Raw genomic sequence first — 17,941 nt, 5'->3', positions numbered from 1 at the left:
TTTAAGTGAAAGCTGTGTGAGCAAAGGATTAGCTCTTCTCTTTCCCACCCCACCTTTCTATCCCCAAATCCTGTTTCGCCAATGTTATTTAGACTGTACTGGAAAAATATTTTAGCATATACTGTCCATACATTGCCCTGTATCTTGATTAATACATTGAATGCTTTGTGTATTAGAGACAAAGTTTGATATTAGTATTAAAATACAGCATATTTTGATATGACTTCCAGATATCTTGAAGTCAGCAAGTTTGTATAGAACAGTCTTGTTGAGAAGTGCTAAGGTACATGCCTTTCTTTAAACAGAAGCAAATAACAGTGTTTGCATATTTGTATATAAACATTGCTATACATTGTTTCTTTTATTCTAAAATCTGTTTTTAAAAAATATGCTTATTTTAAAACTGGGTGAAGAAATATGGTCAAATTTTATTGTCAGTATTGTTCTTTTGTGGAGGAGGAGGAGAATGGGGCATCAATGAAACATTTTTATAAATATCCATACTTCTTAAGGTTCTTAAGCCATAATATTTACTTTCATAGGTATACACTACTTGTCTTTTCCAGGAGCTACAAGTTCAATGCATCCACATTCATGCTTTTACAACTTAAACTTTATCAGACTGTATAAAAATGATGAGTGGAAATTGTTGACCATCTTAAGTCTCCTTCAAGACTATTGATTTCTAGTTGCTTTTAGTGGAATCAAACTTAGACTTAGGCTCTGCCTTGCGGGTTCCCTAGGTGACTTTCACTGTATGGATATAGTGTTATTTCCATTTCCAACATTTTTATTGTGCTTCCTCAGGTAAATGCTACTTATGGCAATCTGAAGTATTAGTAAATTAATATGCCAAACCACACCGTACTATCTTAGGGTTCAGTTTTGGAGTATCCTTATCTTGAGTAATTGCGGGCTGCCACTAAAAGCTTGCCATGTATTGAAATTTGCTTAGGCAAGGTATTTTCAAGGAAAAGCACAATAGTTGATGTGTGAGAGGAAATTGAAGTATTCTGCAGGATTCTTCTCTTGCTGACAGTTGACAGCATTCTGGCAAGTTGACAGTTAATGGGACAAATGTATTATTAGTTTCCTCATTAATAATAGAAATCTGGAGTCTGCATCCTGCCTTTCTTCCCATATGTGCTTCTGGAAAATTGCTAGAAAATGGAACAAAATGTCAAATTTCAGGCAGGCGAGTTTATCTCGTATAGCTTAATCATGTTTTAATGAAAGACATTGCAGGCATACATTGTGTAAGAATCTTGAAAGTCTGACAGTTTCTGAATTTAGATTTAGTTTAATATTTTAAAGGCTAAGACTTTTGGTGTTGTGGATCTTTGAAGCTAGACTTCATAAGACTAGTCACCAGCAAATTAGCAGATAGGAAAAAATGAAGTCTTTGGCTTTCTTCTGGGAGCTGTATTTAGAGCTGGACAACATCAGACACTTCTGAGGATGCTTTTGTGAGAGGTGAAGAGACAGGAAGCACAATGGGTTCAGTGAGAGCAAAGCATTGAGTGGAAGTAAACTTGCTTATAAAATGAGAGGCTTATGCTTTCCATGGTTGATGGACAAAACTGTGTAGAAGTTATAAGAGACTTTGAAGTGAGAGGTGCAGAGGAGATGGATGTCAGGGCTGGTTCAGGCTGAGGAAGCTGTAATGGCCAGATGAAATGCCGGAGGGTTGGAGGTGAGGGGGAAAGCATATGTATGTTCTGAGACTTCTGTCGTCTGTGCTGATCTGAGTGCATTACGTCCAAGTGGTTTATTTACATCCCACAATAGCTCACCGTACAAAATATGCAAGAAATAGCTTTTTTGAGAATTGACTCCATTTCTTCTCAAGCTGGTTAAGTCAGTTTTATGCTAGAGCATGCATTTAAAATGAAGAGATAGACTATACCTCTTGCTAACACAGTAGAGGCTGATAATTTTTGACGAACAGCACACGGGGCTGCAGAAAAAGGAACGATAATTTAGATGCTTCTCCTTCCTCACTCCAAGATACCTCTCCCTCCTTCCTCATTTATTCGCTTTTCTCTCTTGCTATCACTGTTTAATTGATATCATTTTTCTATCCTATCTATTGGTCTGGGATGCTTTGAATTCTTTCTCTGCTTCAGCCATTATTATAAGCCTATGCTTCCACCTCATGAAGCCTATGGGAGCGAACCTGATGGATAATGGGAAAGGAACCAACCACTATGATTCTGGTTGTGTGTGCTCGAGCATATCTTTAGCTACATGAAGATTTTTCAAGCTTATTTCTAAGTCAGTTGGGCAACAGACTAATGTATGTGTTCAGCTAAACCTATCTGGTATCTTCATCTTTCTTATGTTTTGAACTGTGCTGACTGTCACTACTCTGAGTAATGGTAAACAAGAATATCCTAATCCTTTTTTTGATACACACTGGGATACAAGATGCTACATATATTAATCTTTAAAAGATATAATATTAAATTTGGACTGGTGCTTCAGAGCTGCTGTATGCAACTATATATTGAAGTACAAAAACTTCCCAGTTGTATCTGAGTATTTGTTTTTCTTCTGTGTTTTGACTGCTTTTACTTGTGCATTACACCCTGACTTGGAAGTTTCTCAGGAGTTCTTTAATTGGGTTTTTTGTTTGGTTTTGGGCTTTTTTTAAATTTTAAGTTCTAGGTGTCATGACTGACATCAGTTGGTGAATTTTTCAGCATGGTAGAGGGACATTTAATTATATCTGTCAGTGAATCATGTCCCTCAAACACTTAGCTCATTCTTTTTTAAGTAACCAATTATAATTAAACCATTGACAGCAGGAGTTTGTAATTTGTATGCAATTAAGATAGGAATGTAATAATGCTTGGAACTAGAAAGTTTAGCAGATTTATTTATTTACCTTGATTTTCTAACTGTAACTGTTCAAATGCCCTGAATTGTGATACAATGTATCTACAATAGTTTGCTTTAGGGATCTATGTTGCAATAGTTTCTCTTTTAAAATTTAATAGCTACTTAAAAAGATTTAAAATATTTGAATTTTTGAATGTAAATATTTTTCAATTGTTGGAAGTAGATGTTATAGATGTTTCTTTTCTCTATTTAGGCAGTCCAATGAAAAGAAACTTTGGCTTTAACTGATTTCACACTTGGGGAGCAAAAACATCTTGTACTTGCTCTGAGTCTTGAAAAAGCATAGTGAGATGTATCTTCTTTAGATAAGCCTGGTTTTCTCCATGGGCATGGAAGGGCAGGTGAGGACACAGCTCTTTGAGAGAGGTGAGCTTTCTGTTCTGCAGAAGTGGCAAAACCAAAGGTTGTTGAAGAAGGGGAAACAGCCTCAAATGAGTGAGGTGGTGGGCTGGTGCCGGGCTGGCCTCCTGCCTGCTGTAGTCCTGACTGAAGCTGTCTGTCGGCCAAATACGTAGGCTCCAATGCTCATGTATAGGCAAAACTATCCTTCCTGCTTTCTCACTCTCTGGCCATGGGTTGATTCCCCTTCTTCCCTGGTGGCTTTACTTTGGGAAACACCTGCAGAGCCCGGGGAGGGGGTGGACCATGAGAGTTGTAATGCTTCCTGGTGATCTCCTCTATCCATGATACAGTCGCTGGCTAAAGTGAAAGAGAAAATTTACATACCAAACCTTGTCACAAACGTGATTTTATTTTAGGATCAGCATAGCTACTCTAATAGTCCAGAGTGTGGGCTTTTGAATATATGAAGCTTAGACTTAGTGTACAAATGGTTTAATTTTTTTCATTTATCTTTGAAGCAGAGAGGGATAGACTAATTGGTTATAGGCAGTACCTAGATGTTTGCAAAGCTAATACATTCAGAAAGGAGGAAAGCTTTATTACAGAAAGATTACATACATAATTCTTTTTTCTTAGTAAAAATAGGCAAGGATTTCTTTTACATGTTGCTATATGCTAAAATACTATTATGAATTGTAAAATGGTTAGTAAATACAAATTTCCCAGTACATATTGCCAAGCAGATTTTACAGTATTAAATGTGTAGCAAATGACAAAGCAATAGAATTTGCCTGGTAATAATACCATGTATGGTATACATATAAAATCTGTTAATATAAAGGAATTCTTTTCTAAGAGAGTGCTGTCTTTCAAGATCTTTTTCTTAAACTATACTTGCTTTGTTTCACCCTTTGATCCCATGAAGTTTACCAAATTGAAAGAAAATTCAGTTAAACACTTGGCTTTGGCTGTTCAAAATACTGACCTGTAAATGGGAAAGTGTCAACATTAATCTGCCAGCCTGGGATGGAGAGGAGCAGTCCTTCCTGCATTTCTTTCCAAGGAATTATCCAAAGTGAAGTATTAAACTTTCATTATCTTGATGCTGATACCAAACAGCAGCGCTTACTCTATCTACTAAGCTGTTCCAGCTAATCCTACATTGTTCAATGCATCTTAATACAGTTTTAGTGGATATACTCAATAGTGTGTTTTTCTGAGCTGATGGTGAGCACCTGTAAGATTGTGTGAATTATTTTCTTCATTCTTTGTTTTCTGATTTTCAACAATTTGTTTGGCTGATTTCATACATTCCACAACAAATTTTCTCTCTCCTAATTCAGGGGTGGGGTTTTTTTTATCATTATGTGTTTGTTGGGCATCTTTACTCCAAAAATTTGTGTGAGTACATCTGTGAAGAAAGTGTTGAGAAAGAGCTGGGGATGGTGTCATGTACTGTTGAGAAATTAAGCTTTTTGGCTCCCCTCAGTAAGCCTACCTCCACCCCATAGAGCTAATGTTTACAGTTTGGATCCCCAGCTTGTGTACAGTTTTTCTTGTGCTGGGCAACAGTTCTTTTCCAGTTATGCCTCCCCTATCAACCTGAGAAGGAAGCCTTTAACAATACTATTAATACACTGGTATAAGCTCCTTTGGTATTTAGTTAAGTCTTTCTGATAGAGACTCGTTTTTTTGGACAGTATTTTTATTTGTTTAATAGACATTTCTTTTTTTATTCTGAGATAAATGCCAATTACAGTAGTGCATTTTAAAATTATAATATACTTAAAAATGGGTCCTCTTTAGAACTTCAGAGTGCATTTTATTGCACCTGTGTAGTTGAAATGAATGCAGGTTAGCTAGTTGAAAGTGGAATTCAGTAAGTTTACAGATTCTTAAAAGAGTTGTACAACATTTGTGATTATTTGTGGAGGCCACATTTACACTGCATTTTCAAAACTCGTTTAAAATTTAACAAATATATGTTGTCATGGCATATGGAAGCAAGAATCTGTTTGGGGCTGTTGAATAATGATATAGGAAAATGTTCCCTAAGTTAGTTTATAGAGGAAGACAGCATGCTGTTGCTCTTGAAGAAATGAAGAAATTTCTTCTTCTAGTCGAACAGGAATTTGTGCTACTAGACATCTATTACAGCTACACCCAAAACCCATGTAAAGAAAAAATTAAAAGTGCACAGTTCACATCAAAGAAACAGGAAATTATACAGTAAAAGCCACTGTGCAGTTTTATTTTTTTCTCCTATGGGCATGTGCATTGAGGTGTTGTTGCCTTTCTCTTTTTAATATGGGGAAAGTTTGGTGGAATATACATCCTTTCTTCATGCTCTTGTTCTTCTTGCCCTGATTATTACTTTTATTCATAGGAGCTAGTATGCGAGATGTCCGACAAGGCCAGTTTTCTTTTTCTGCTCTATATTGACTGTATGCATTTCCACATCAGTGACAGGTATCCCTGGCAGTTGTGACCAAGAGTATTTTGATGATTGCAATGTCTGGAACACTTGTTGGTATTTTGTTACTCTTCTGTTTACAGAGTCATGCAACAGCTTAGATTGGAAAGGACCTCTGGAGAGTGGTCCAAGCCCTGCTGCCCTGCTGCATGCGTGTGTGTGAAGGGATGGCAGCACTCTCTGAGCTCTCTGGATAACATCTACTTTTCTGCCTTTTGATCTTCCTTTGTTGCTGTCTAAGATTTTTGCTACCATCCGTTCACTTTTGTTTTTCTATTACTTTTGCCCTTCTAGAATCTTATCTTAGAAACATTCCTAAAAATGAAACATTTCAGACACGTGCTATCTCATTCCTGCAGACGTGAAAAATAACATACATTTGTGTATGGGAGTTGTCTTCTGCATATTATAAAGAATTTTGCCTTTTGTCAGATTACATACAGTTATAAAATCTTAGCTTTTCAAATGTTATTTCTTTACAGACCAGAAGCAAAATTTGGATGAAGCGATCTAACTAAGTTGCCGTCATGAGCAGAAGCAAGCGTGACAACAATTTCTACAGCGTTGAAATTGGAGACTCTACTTTCACTGTATTGAAACGGTATCAAAACCTAAAGCCAATAGGATCAGGAGCACAAGGGATAGTATGGTAAGGTTTCGTTAACATTTAAATGTACTTTTAGGTTCCCTTAATAGAATTTTCTGAGTCATTTAACTGTTGTTCGTTACTGAATGGGAGTGTGGAGAACTACCTTTTTATGTGCAAAACAGCAATAGTAATTGTTGGCTGGTTTTCCTCGGCAAGGGCTGTTGCTGTTGGGTTTTGACCTATGTCCTTTCCTGCTTCTGAACTGATGCCCTTCTGTGCAAATTCAGCCAGCTGTGCTGAGTCACATAAATTAATGAGGGAAAAAAAACCTGGATAAAGAAACTAATCCTAAGCCACACTGCTTACAGTGAAACAAAAGCCAGAAATACTCTGTATAATATTTGCTGCTTGTAAATGCGTTTACTTCTCAAAATGGTTTGTAAGGGGCCTGTTTTGCTTAGTTTCATAATCTAAGTAGTCGCTGATACCAGTTAGTGAGCATTCGTGATGCCGGCTGTCATTGTAATATGTAAATACCTGATGCAGTTTAGGAAAATATGACTTGACAGTATAATTCTTTGAATAAGAACTCTGTTGTGTGGACTGAAGAGTGTCCACTTGATTTAAGATTGGTGATAACTAGCTGCTTGTAGGCACTGCTTCCTGTGCAGTGACATTGCCCCAAAGATAAGTGTTGGTTTAAATGACCTGCGAATTTTTTGAATGTTCAAGAGAAGGATGTAGATAGCACAGGAACTTGCAGATTTTCCAATTTATTGTAACTCTTAAGATGCTAACCAGGGACGTAAAAATAAACCAGAAACATTGAGGAAGAGAAAGGTAGGGAAAAGCATAATCTTGTCAAACACTTTTTCCTGTAACCTCTTTACTGCCTTGATCGTGTCTTGATTAGAATTTAGAGACTATGTGGTATGGATGGGTTTTTCATTTGTATTTGTGTTTTAGCTGGGTTAATAATAAAATGGTGTGCTTAGTGCAAATGAAAACTTGAAGGCCAGTACTTTAGAAAGAGCTGTTTTTGAAATGATAACTTCTGGCATTAAGATTATTTGGTCTGTAAGTAGCAGCAGCAGAAAAACTGATCTGAATTTTGTTTACATGTATGTTAATATTATGAGGACATAGAGAGTTGTTTGATTGGAGTTTGTTTAGTTGCTACAGAAATGTCTGCAGAAGCTTTCTGTCCTTCTGATTCCTGGTCATGTGTTACTGCATGTTTTCCAAATTTACTGCCCCTCCTAGAGCTGAGATCCAAAAACTGATCACGTAATTACTCTAGTGTCATTCTGTAATTGCGGCTAGTGGTACTTGAAACCTTTTTAGTTAAACCGCTCTGATTACCCCGAGTATTGGAGTGCTCGTGTGGTTAAGTCTTGCCTGTGTCTGGAGGAGATAGGGTGTAATTCTTGTGATTTGGGTTGGAGTATTTTGGTTGTTTCGTTTGGTTTTTTAAAACCTGATCCAACTTGATTTGGAGGAATATTAAGTAGATGGCCTAAAGGCTCAACCATATCTGATGCTGAAACAGACTGTAAGGCTATCATTGTGCACTTGGGATGCAGAAGTTTAAATACTGGTACTGGAGTCCCATGTTGGCATCTTTCCTGGCCACCTCTTTGCTCTTCATACATAAGATATTCCTTATCCTGGGGTATTGTGGGGCAAATTCCGGATAGTGTAAACCAAAGAAAGTTACAAATATATGTTGTTCCCATTTTTCCTTTCTTCAATAGTGACTAGAGGTTTTGAAGAAGTAAAAAAAAATAAAAAAAAAATAATCATTTAAGCCTACATACTGTATAGACAACATAGTAGCTGGTTAGATTTAGTAGATGCTGACCATTTACTGGCAGATATTCTTCATTAGGTTTGAGTACCATTCTTGATAAGAGACAAGAAAACAGTATTTTCCCTCCTGAGGCCTTTTTAGTAACTGATAAATATTTCCTGAGTCTGCATGGCAGTCAGCTGTCATATTACTTCTTACAGGAAACAAAAACTTCCTGTCATGGAAATGTGATATGTATGGGAGTTGTCCCCAGTAACAGTCTTCATCAGTTAAACATGCTATGTCACTGAATCATATGACAATGCTGGCATTAGTCTGCAAACAAAAAGTTATTATTTCTTTTTACCAAGTAAAAAGCCAGTGACATCAAGACATGAAAGCTTTCCTAACAATTTTTTGTTTTATCTTGACATTGATGCTCTCATTGTCATGAGGATATTAAGCAACTGCGTAAGTGAAAACATGGGAACTTTATATAACCTATTTTTCCTCTCTCCTCCCTTCCTTTCAGTGTGAAGATTTTACATAAAATTGATGTGCTTTTTATGTTTGCAGTGTTTTGGATCTTTTTTAGGCGGTCTGTTCTTGAGTGCCAATGAGCGGTGAGAACTCAATATCTTTAGTAAGATATTTTAGGAAGCAGAGATCCTTTGTTATTTTGTGGAGATTGTCATGTGTTAATACTATGAAGCTGGGAAACATTTCTAAATTTTGAATTGCTCAGCATACAAGAGCACTTTGCTATTGCACTCTCTAAAGCTGAATAATACTGGAAATTTGATTTATCTGCAGACATGATACAAGGTATCTGAAGAAGGTGGCAACTCCCACAGCTTAAAGGACCTTGACACTGAGATGTAATAATGTTATTTTTAATTACAGTGCAGCTTATGATGCCATCCTTGAACGAAATGTTGCAATCAAGAAGTTAAGCCGACCGTTTCAGAACCAAACCCACGCTAAAAGAGCCTACAGAGAGCTTGTTCTTATGAAGTGTGTTAATCACAAAAATGTGAGTGCGATATCCTGCTTTAAATGTTAAAGAATTAACTAGAAGGTTATTCTTTGTAAAAGTCTTAAAAATTACTTCAGAGGATGGCATTAGGTAGATTATAGAGATTATAATGGTAGATTATAGAGATCTTCATTGCTTGATGGTATCTCCATGATAAGTACAGAAGGATTTTTCAGAAGAGCTATTATTGACTAATTTTAATACATGCCCAATCTTTAAATACCTTTTCAAACTCAGGAAGGGAGTTAGTGTTACACTGCTACATTATACAGGCAGCTGGCCAATAAGAATACCATGAGTGGTAAGTGCATCCTTGTTTCTGTGTGCTACTGCTAGACAAATAGGAGAAAAAGGGCTGGTTTGTTTTGTGGTTTTTTTTCCTGATGCCTGAATGAGTTAGGAAACTTGTAACAACAGGAACTGTCTGATGCTTAAGAAGCTGTGGGCTGGACCAGATCACAGAAATGGCGAGAGAATAAGTGATAAATTTATCAGAGTTGAACTACAGAAGGCTGATATTGGCCATTTGCTTCCTTCAGAGACAGCTGTGTGCAGTGTTCCTCACCTTCCTTCTTAATCCCCCCTTCAGCAAGATAAAATTCCCCCTCACTTCTAGGGAAGGAGAGAGTCATAGAAGACTTACTTGGTCTTTTAGTTGCTTGGGAAAATTTTGTATTTTTTTCGAAAAAAGATGGTTTATATGTGGATTCTCTGAAGGAAATTTTACCTAATAGTGTAATTTGTCTGATAATGAACTATTGCAAGCCTGCTTGACCCTTGATGAGTAGTAGCTTGACCTGTTTCTGCACATCCCATCCATTCTTAGCAACTGGGAAATGTCCTAAAGCAGCTCCAAGAATCTGTTTTTCTCTTTGACTGGACTTGTTGCTTCACCTCTGTCAATGGCAAAGTGGTATCTCTTAGGTAGTCTTTGTCAGTTTTTAAGTTTATTTTTCCTCATATGCAATAAAAATCTTACCACTCTCCTCAAACTGAAAGTAGGAGGCAGGGAAAGACTGACTAACTTCATTAGGTGTTAAGCTTTGAATATCATCTTGTTAACGCACACAGAGTGTCCTTAGATTATGTGATTTATGGAGGAAAAATACTCCTCCTAAAATCGTTAGCATTTATTACAGCATGTTAGGCCTGGTTGAGCCACTACAGCATCCTGAGCTTCAGTCTGCACCAGGAAGTTTGTATCAGAATACTGGGTATCGGATTTGAAATGTTGACTTTGCGATTTAGCTATTGCTATGGTGCAATTATACTTCTTCTCCCCCTTCCTACAGATAATCGGCCTACTGAATGTGTTCACACCACAAAAATCCCTGGAAGAATTTCAAGATGTGTAAGTCTGATTTGAACTGAAGCTGAGAATTAACTCTAAAATATTCATGCAGAAAGATGAGCAAGGGAAAGAATACAATAAAGTGGCAGTATTATCTGATTATTATTCCTTTTTTTTTTCTTCGTAAGCTACATAGTGATGGAGCTCATGGATGCAAATCTCTGCCAAGTGATTCAGATGGAGCTAGACCATGAACGAATGTCCTATCTTCTTTATCAAATGCTGTGTGGTATCAAACATCTTCATTCAGCTGGAATTATACACAGGGTAAGTGATCTTAACTGTGTATATTTTGCATTGCACCTGATGTTGTCTTGAGTATTTAAAAGATGGGAAAAATTCAGAAATAGGAGCACAAAGGGTGATCCATAGCCTGTCCCATAGGCAGAGAGAGAAAGCTGAAAGGAAATCATCCCACTTAGCTTTTTTCCACTGTAATTCTGAAATGAACCTTTTGAATGTTGGAATAATTTGATAATAATCTGCACAGAGCAAATAAAGATTTTTGCAGTGAGTGACATTACCTCCTCTAATTCTATATAATGTTCTGTCTTAGTAGTCATGGCAGAAAATATCTGAAAATGTCTTTGCCTTTATTGTTTTGGTAACCAAACCTGAAATCCCATCTTTTGGAAGAACTGCCCATTTTATTTCTGCTCTTTTACTAGCAGAGTAATGAATAAATTTCTGAAGTCTTCAGATAAACAGATGATGATAAAGACCTGTAAGTGGAACTTTCATATGCCTGTGTGTCACAGAGCATTCACTCAGACTCCCTGCAGACAGAACTGACTACTGCTTTTTAAATGGTGCGTGTGTTGCAATCCAGTCAAGAAATTCTGAATTCAAAGTTGCCTGTTCAAGTTGAACATCTCACATGTATTTGTATATAGTGTAAAGATTGCTTGAGATTGTCTAGTTACAACTTTTCAAATGTAATCTCTGCTATTTTGGGAAACTGTAAAATTGTATTTCTACAGTGCTACATTTTTCATTGTAATTTTTTTTAGAGTTTTAAAAATGCAGAAGATATAATTATAACTTATTCATGTGCGATACTTTCAGTCATTGTTACGTAGTCTTCCTCATGGATGATGTACACAGCAAAGCAAACCACAAATTGCAGCTCTGAGTGCTACCACAGGAATTGCTATGTTAGTGACCAGGGTGTTGAATGGTCTGCAGGCTAGATTGAGCAGCACGACACTCCCATTCAGTATGCTGGTTTTCCCTACAGGGAACTGGGACAATTGTATGAATAGAGAATATGGTTTGAATGGCCAAACACTGCTTCCTTTTGCTCAGCTAGCTCTAGCTGCATCATTCCAGCGAGGAGCTCGGGAGGGAGGGTGAAGGCCTCCTCCTTACCTGCAATTTGCCCCGAACTGCTGTGCTTGAAAGAGATGAGCGAGGGAGGGTAGACAGAAGCATCGCCTGCAACCAGGCATTGCACCCTGTGCTTCTTGGTCTGCACGTGGGCATTAAGACAGGTCAGTAGGCTGCTTGTGTTATTCTGGGGATGCTAGGCAAAACTGGGTTACTTCACTTACCACTGTTGCGATATTATATTGCTTATGACTGATTTTATGCAGCCCTCTGTGTCCTAATGCATGTGCCTGTGGGATTGAAATAATGTTTTTGTATGCAGCTTCACGTTTTCTGGTCTCTTCAGTACTTAGGTATGCAAGTTCAATGCTGCGGGTTTTCCTCGGTCTTTTTTATTTTTGGAAAACTGCATATTGTATGGATGTGCTAGAGTAGGTAATGTAAGAGTGTGTCTTTCTGTGGATCTTAGCGCAGGCAGGAGGCAGCTTCTAAAACTTCACTTGCTTCAAGGGCGGTTTGTACTCCTATAAAGCAGACATCAAACCGTTGAGCCTGTAGAAGTCATGGATAAATGTAAACATTTGTACGTTTATAGAAAAGAAGTAACTTCTCAGGTAGTTATTGGGCAGGAATAAAGACAGCTTTGAGGATAGAATTCCCATCTCTGTAAATACGGGTGAAGTCATTGAAATGCTTCCTATTGTGCAGTAATATGAAGTATAGGAATAACCTATTCCAAAGAGACTATATGCTGTGTAAATAATAACATATGTATGCATGAATGCTTTTGAAGGACGTGGGCAGGTATGTTTCACTTGCGTGTCTTCGTGGTAGATTTTCTGCTGACAGCTTCTCAGACTTTGTTAGAAGAGTAAGGATGTTCAGGCAAAACGTTTGTATTACTTACCTGCTGTGTGTGTTATGCTGTTACACTTCAAGATGTAAAGTATCAAAATCCTCTTTCTCCGTGGAACAAGTTAAACAAAACCTCAGAAAACAAGGAGGCCATGCTTGAAAAGGGACGTATTTCATGTAGACTGTGTGGCTGCAGTAGTAACTCTTTATACGCCTCTTCCAGGCTTTCAGCACCACTGTCCTTCATGACTACAGTGAATTACTTTGTTGAAACTAGTTACTCCTTAAACATAGTCTGCACTGCTGTGGCTGCCTGTGGAGCATTCTGGCTATGAATCTAGCGTACTTCTTCAGTGTCCTCTAAAGCATTAAGCTTTTTTTGGTGTTGGTAGTTTGACACGGTTTTTAACTGGGTTCTTCAGCTTCTAATACAGCTGCAATAATCCCAGCATCTCAGTAACTTTTTCAAAGGTTGCTGAATGACTGAAATTATGACAATCTGTATATGTGCCTGTAGCACTGGATACTGCCTGCCATTGAAATAAGTGTTTTTTTCATAGCAAACTAGAGGCACAGAACAAGGCAGAGATCAAACACAAAGAATTTCAGACAATTTCATCCAGAGGTTTTAGGGGGCATACTTAGCTGCCATACCGGTGGATAAAGAGTTGATCTTGGTAAAGATTTGAATATAGCTTTACACCGGCTTTAACAGATGTTGGCAAATGAACATTACTGTGTTCAAAATGTTTTGCAGAGACAGAGTTTTCAGCAAGTGTAGAAGTACGCGTTCATTTATGTTTCACCATCTGAGGAGGATGAATGATCAGCGTTGCAGAGTTGTGCTTCGCTGACTTGCTGAAGGACACAAAGTGTCTCATTAGTCTTGCATGGAGGCTCTGAAACATTGTATTCTGCCTGATTTTGAGCACTTAACAAAGGTGCCTAATTACGGAAGCCCTTCACGCAAATCTTTCTTCAGAAAGGGAATAGCCCACAGAAGCCATGAATTACCCTCCAGAGATGCCCTTCTCTCCCTGTCTGGTTAGTGTGGAGACAGCTGTTAATAATCTCTGATTTTTAGGCATTGACATTTTACATTTTTAAGGTTAGGCAAGATATCTTCTGCTATAGGTTCTGGATATATTTATACAGCCTAACTAACTTGATCACTCTTATATGAGCTTTTGAGTCCTTATTTATTTAAAATATAAGAAGTATTGGTTCTGTATGAATTTGGATGCAGTGTAAGTCAACTCTTGCCTCCATTTTGAAGGACAGTTCTGTATTCCAAATTACAACATGTTCCTAGGCTTCATGACAGCTACATGATATTTGGAAATTAAGGATGGACAGTACTCTGTAAGCTTCTGCTTTTTATCCTTGTACTTGTTTTTCTCTTGCAATGGGAAGATCTTTTAACACTTTCAGTGTTAATCCTGCAGCTTTGGGGAGAATGAGTATGGTTAATACTCTAAGCATGCACCTGGGATTCTGCAATGAACAACCTCCAAATAATAGCAGTGTGCAAAAATAAAGCTGATAATAAACAGGACTGTAGCAGGATCTGAAACATGCATATTAAATATCTGGAGTGCCTTATAATACTTGAATTAATTCGTGGTGTTTGAGAATCTTTTAAGCCAAAGTTGTCTGCAGAGTCTTTGTGTGTGTGATTTGGAAGTGCATGTGTGAATATGGAAGTATGCAAGACTTTTAATTACCCATTAAAATTCTGTTGTTCTGGAACTCTTTTTTGTGGTTTCCTCTCTGTCTTTAATGCAGCTTTCTTAGCTTTCTGAGGAGTTTGCTGAAAGCCATACAAGTACAAATGGAAACTACATGCATCTTGCAGATAGCCACTTTTAAGTCTTTATGAAACAGTGAAAGATAGGGCTACTTATCAGATGCCTGCAGCTCAAACGCTGGAGTCCTCTGCCACATCTCGGGTTTTTCTCTCATTAATCTTAGCAGAGTGTGGGCAGAAAGGATCTGAGTCTTATCTGTGTCAGCCTGTGCGCTATGAATGGTTTTATGATGGCAAAGTTATTCTGAAGTTACTCTGTTGGTAATATTTGCTCTGTGACATTCAGGTGTGTGTAAGAACCTCCTGAGATAATGAGTATGTCTGTATAAATAGATGTTGTAAAGCCACTACTGTCAATGTGGTTTTAGGGTTCAAGTGAAGAGAATACCGTTACCAGGTTTCTAACTAAGATGATCTGAAGCTGTATCAGGGAATTTTCTACTCCAATTTAATGTTTGTGTTAATTTCTGGCAGTTTTTCAATGGTGCCTTTTTGGGTTTGGTCACCAAAATTAGTATAAAACCAAATCCTAAATGGGAAACTAAATCTGTGTGAGCACGGGGATTTCCTTCCAGTTAGAGAAACATCTGCATTGGTTCAAATGAGGTAATGCAGCCTCAACTAGCAAAGAAACCTTTTACTTTTTACATGCATGTTATAATTTTAATAATTATTGTATCAAGATGATTATTGCATCAAATGATTTTGGCAATTGTCATGTTACCTGTATTCTGCATCGTAGTAATAACTGTTCTTCCAGTAAGCAGTTTCTAGACCTTTCCTCAGAGCTAATATTTCTTACTAATCTCAGTTTATTTCAGACATTGCTAATATATCTTATAACACTGGTTGTATTTTCCTTCTTTAATTGCTATATAAATCTACAAGCACAATAAGGGAATTAGTTCTGTAGTCTGCTGAATGCATATGAATTAATGCAAGGGGAAGCTGCTGTTATAGCAATAACCTAATTGTACATGTGGGGTTTAGTGTTGGTGGTATTACCTTTTAAAAATGTGAACCACAGAGTACTTTGTGCTTGTCTTAGCAGTCATATATGATGTTTCTTTTTAAAGGATTTAAAGCCCAGTAATATAGTAGTAAAGTCAGACTGCACTTTGAAGATTCTTGACTTTGGACTGGCCAGAACTGCAGGAACTAGTTTTATGATGACGCCTTATGTAGTGACTCGTTACTACAGAGCACCAGAGGTCATCCTAGGGATGGGATACAAAGAAAACGGTCAGAAAATACAGTCTTTCTTTGGCATAGCTTTATTTTTTGTTTGGCACACCACATTTTACATGTTAATGGTTTTTTTTCAAGCTGTAGAAATTTTATAAATTAGCCTTGTGACCAAAATGCAGATTCTGGATACGCCAATTTGTTTGTTCAACTCAACCCATTAGAAGTGTTTGCATTTAATAGGAGAAGAAATTGAGGGCCTTGTTTGTTTAAAAATTTAAATAACTCACTTGATAGATTAAGTTTCATCCAGGAAGAACTGGAAATGTATTTTCTTAATACGTGGTATGTACCTTGGTATACCATCACCTGACTTTATTCCTGTTGAGGATGTAAATTGTAATTCATCAGTAAATGCATGACCTAAATTTAATGTTTAAATAACTATATTCAATATAGCCTTTCAGGTTGTAGGGAACTTAAAGGCTACTGAGGAACAAACAAGCTAAAACTACCTACTGTGGCATTGCTTTTTATTTCAGCCAGCCTACCCTATACCTGTCACGCTAAGTTCTTAATTAATGTTGCTGAAGAAATCTTCAATAATATACTTGAGACAAGAATGCAGAGTACTGTCATAGATTCTTTGAGGTCCATGATGAATTCCAAGGAAATTTGTTTACTTTATCCCTCTGCTTGCATACATTTCCCTCCTCTTTATACTCATTCTGTGGCCCTTTTCTCAACATCTTCTACAAGAAAATAAGGAAAGGATACAGCATGTGAGGGAAACACACAATCAAGTACATGGCATCTTCTGAATGAAACAGCTAGTATCTTTTACGAAACCAAAGTAACGTGTTGTTCCTGAAAGTCTGTTGTAGCAGCCCCGATTCTGCTGCCATTTCATTGATCCACTGTCCCTGTGGTCAGTTCAGCTCCCTTGGTGTTCCCCCCTCAGGCAGGCACAGTGAACAGAGCTCACTGGTCCCTCAAGGTATTTTAAACCCTCTATTGACTAGTCCTCCAGTAAGGCCCATGAGGGGTCGTGATGTTGTCTCCTGGTGATGCGAGGCATGGCTCCTCAGGGTACTGACACAACTGGGGCTTGCTTTGCTTTTCAGGATTCTTAATGTAGTCTGCAAACTTGCCTGGCAACTGCATGCCATTACGGCAAGTGACTTCAGGTTGTGTGTAAATGATAGCTGCTATGTGCATAGTGGGTTGATTTTGTTGTCATTTATAAAAGCCAAGAAGAAAGACTTCTATTGGTGTTGACAATGAAAGAAGCCAGCTCAGAGGAATGAAAATAGATCTGTTCTGCAAGGCTGCAGGTTTTATTTGTGTTTGGATCGTTAGTGTGCATGAGAGGATGTACATTCCTTCAGATGACCTCCATTGGCTATTTTTCCTGTAATTTAGAAGTCAGAAGTTGAGGGGAGCAAGCTTAAAGTTACTGTTTTAACTGCTACAGTTTTGTAGAAAGCATATATTTAAGTTTGTCTTTTTTTTTCCCCCTTCAAGACTTGACTTTGGCCAGTAGGTACAAGAACCTAAAGATGTAGTCTGAGTCATGCAGCTGCCTTACAGAAGGGATTGATACAATGGAAGTCACAAGTTTTCTGACTTAGCTTGCCCAGTTTACATTTTTCTTTTAAATATTAAGTAATTTTTAGTTGCAAAAGTGTGAAATGTTCTTTCCACTAAAACGTTGCTTAGGTTATTATTGGAGTTAAATAGATGGCGTTCTAGTGCACCCTGTCATGGTAGTGACAATCCTTTTACTTAAGCAAGTGTGAACTGTGTTGTGCAGCAGAATATAAATAAAAATTTACTTTCATATGAAAACCTATCACATCTTTCCAAAGCCAAATACATGGTCGTTGAGTTGAGAATAACACTTTTGGAGAATGTAAAAGTAAATCTGTGGGCTAACTGAGTCAGAAGACAATCTGCATTTCCATATGTACTGTTGTCATTAAAAGGCTATTTACATAAACTGTTACTCTTCTCAGTCTTTGCCTGATGAGTTCCACGTTGTGGCGGTCCCCTGACAGGGAGGCAGATATCAGGGATGTACTTACACTAAGAGCCATGGGCTGTCCAGGATCCTCACCTGTTGGGATTGATGCCTATTTTAGCACTTTAAACCCATAGCTAAATTAAAAGTTAACTTATTTAATTTAAATATTGAAATTTGACAGCTAACTAATGGTTAACATTAACATTTAGTTTAATTGAACAGGATCATCTGTCAGCTTTATGTCGTTTCAGTACCCTGCTGAAC

The 17,941-nt window shown here is 37.6% G+C and overlaps 1 protein-coding gene across 5 annotated transcripts in view; it reads left to right on the top strand.

Moving 5' to 3' along the window:
* MAPK8 (mitogen-activated protein kinase 8) overlaps window positions 1-17,941 on the top strand; it is a 49,021-nt gene that overhangs the window by 18,833 nt on the left and 12,247 nt on the right. For 4 of the 5 annotated variants that reach the window (XM_075758350.1, XM_075758346.1, XM_075758349.1 and 1 more), the window contains exons 2-6: window positions 6,199-6,365; window positions 8,998-9,127; window positions 10,423-10,481; window positions 10,610-10,748; window positions 15,546-15,711. In XM_075758350.1, the coding sequence (XP_075614465.1) occupies window positions 6,244-6,365; window positions 8,998-9,127; window positions 10,423-10,481; window positions 10,610-10,748; window positions 15,546-15,711 (616 nt within the window). In that variant the 5' untranslated portion in view covers window positions 6,199-6,243. Of the gene's footprint in view, window positions 1-240; window positions 284-6,198; window positions 6,366-8,997; window positions 9,128-10,422; window positions 10,482-10,609; window positions 10,749-15,545; window positions 15,712-17,941 lie in introns of those variants that run through there. The other variant, XM_075758347.1, reaches the window with a different exon arrangement.

This window comes from Balearica regulorum, chromosome 7 (assembly GCF_011004875.1).
Source record: "Balearica regulorum gibbericeps isolate bBalReg1 chromosome 7, bBalReg1.pri, whole genome shotgun sequence".
In the NCBI taxonomy this organism is placed as follows: Eukaryota; Metazoa; Chordata; class Aves; order Gruiformes; family Gruidae; genus Balearica; species Balearica regulorum.
This window is presented reverse-complemented; position numbering and strand designations above follow the sequence as displayed.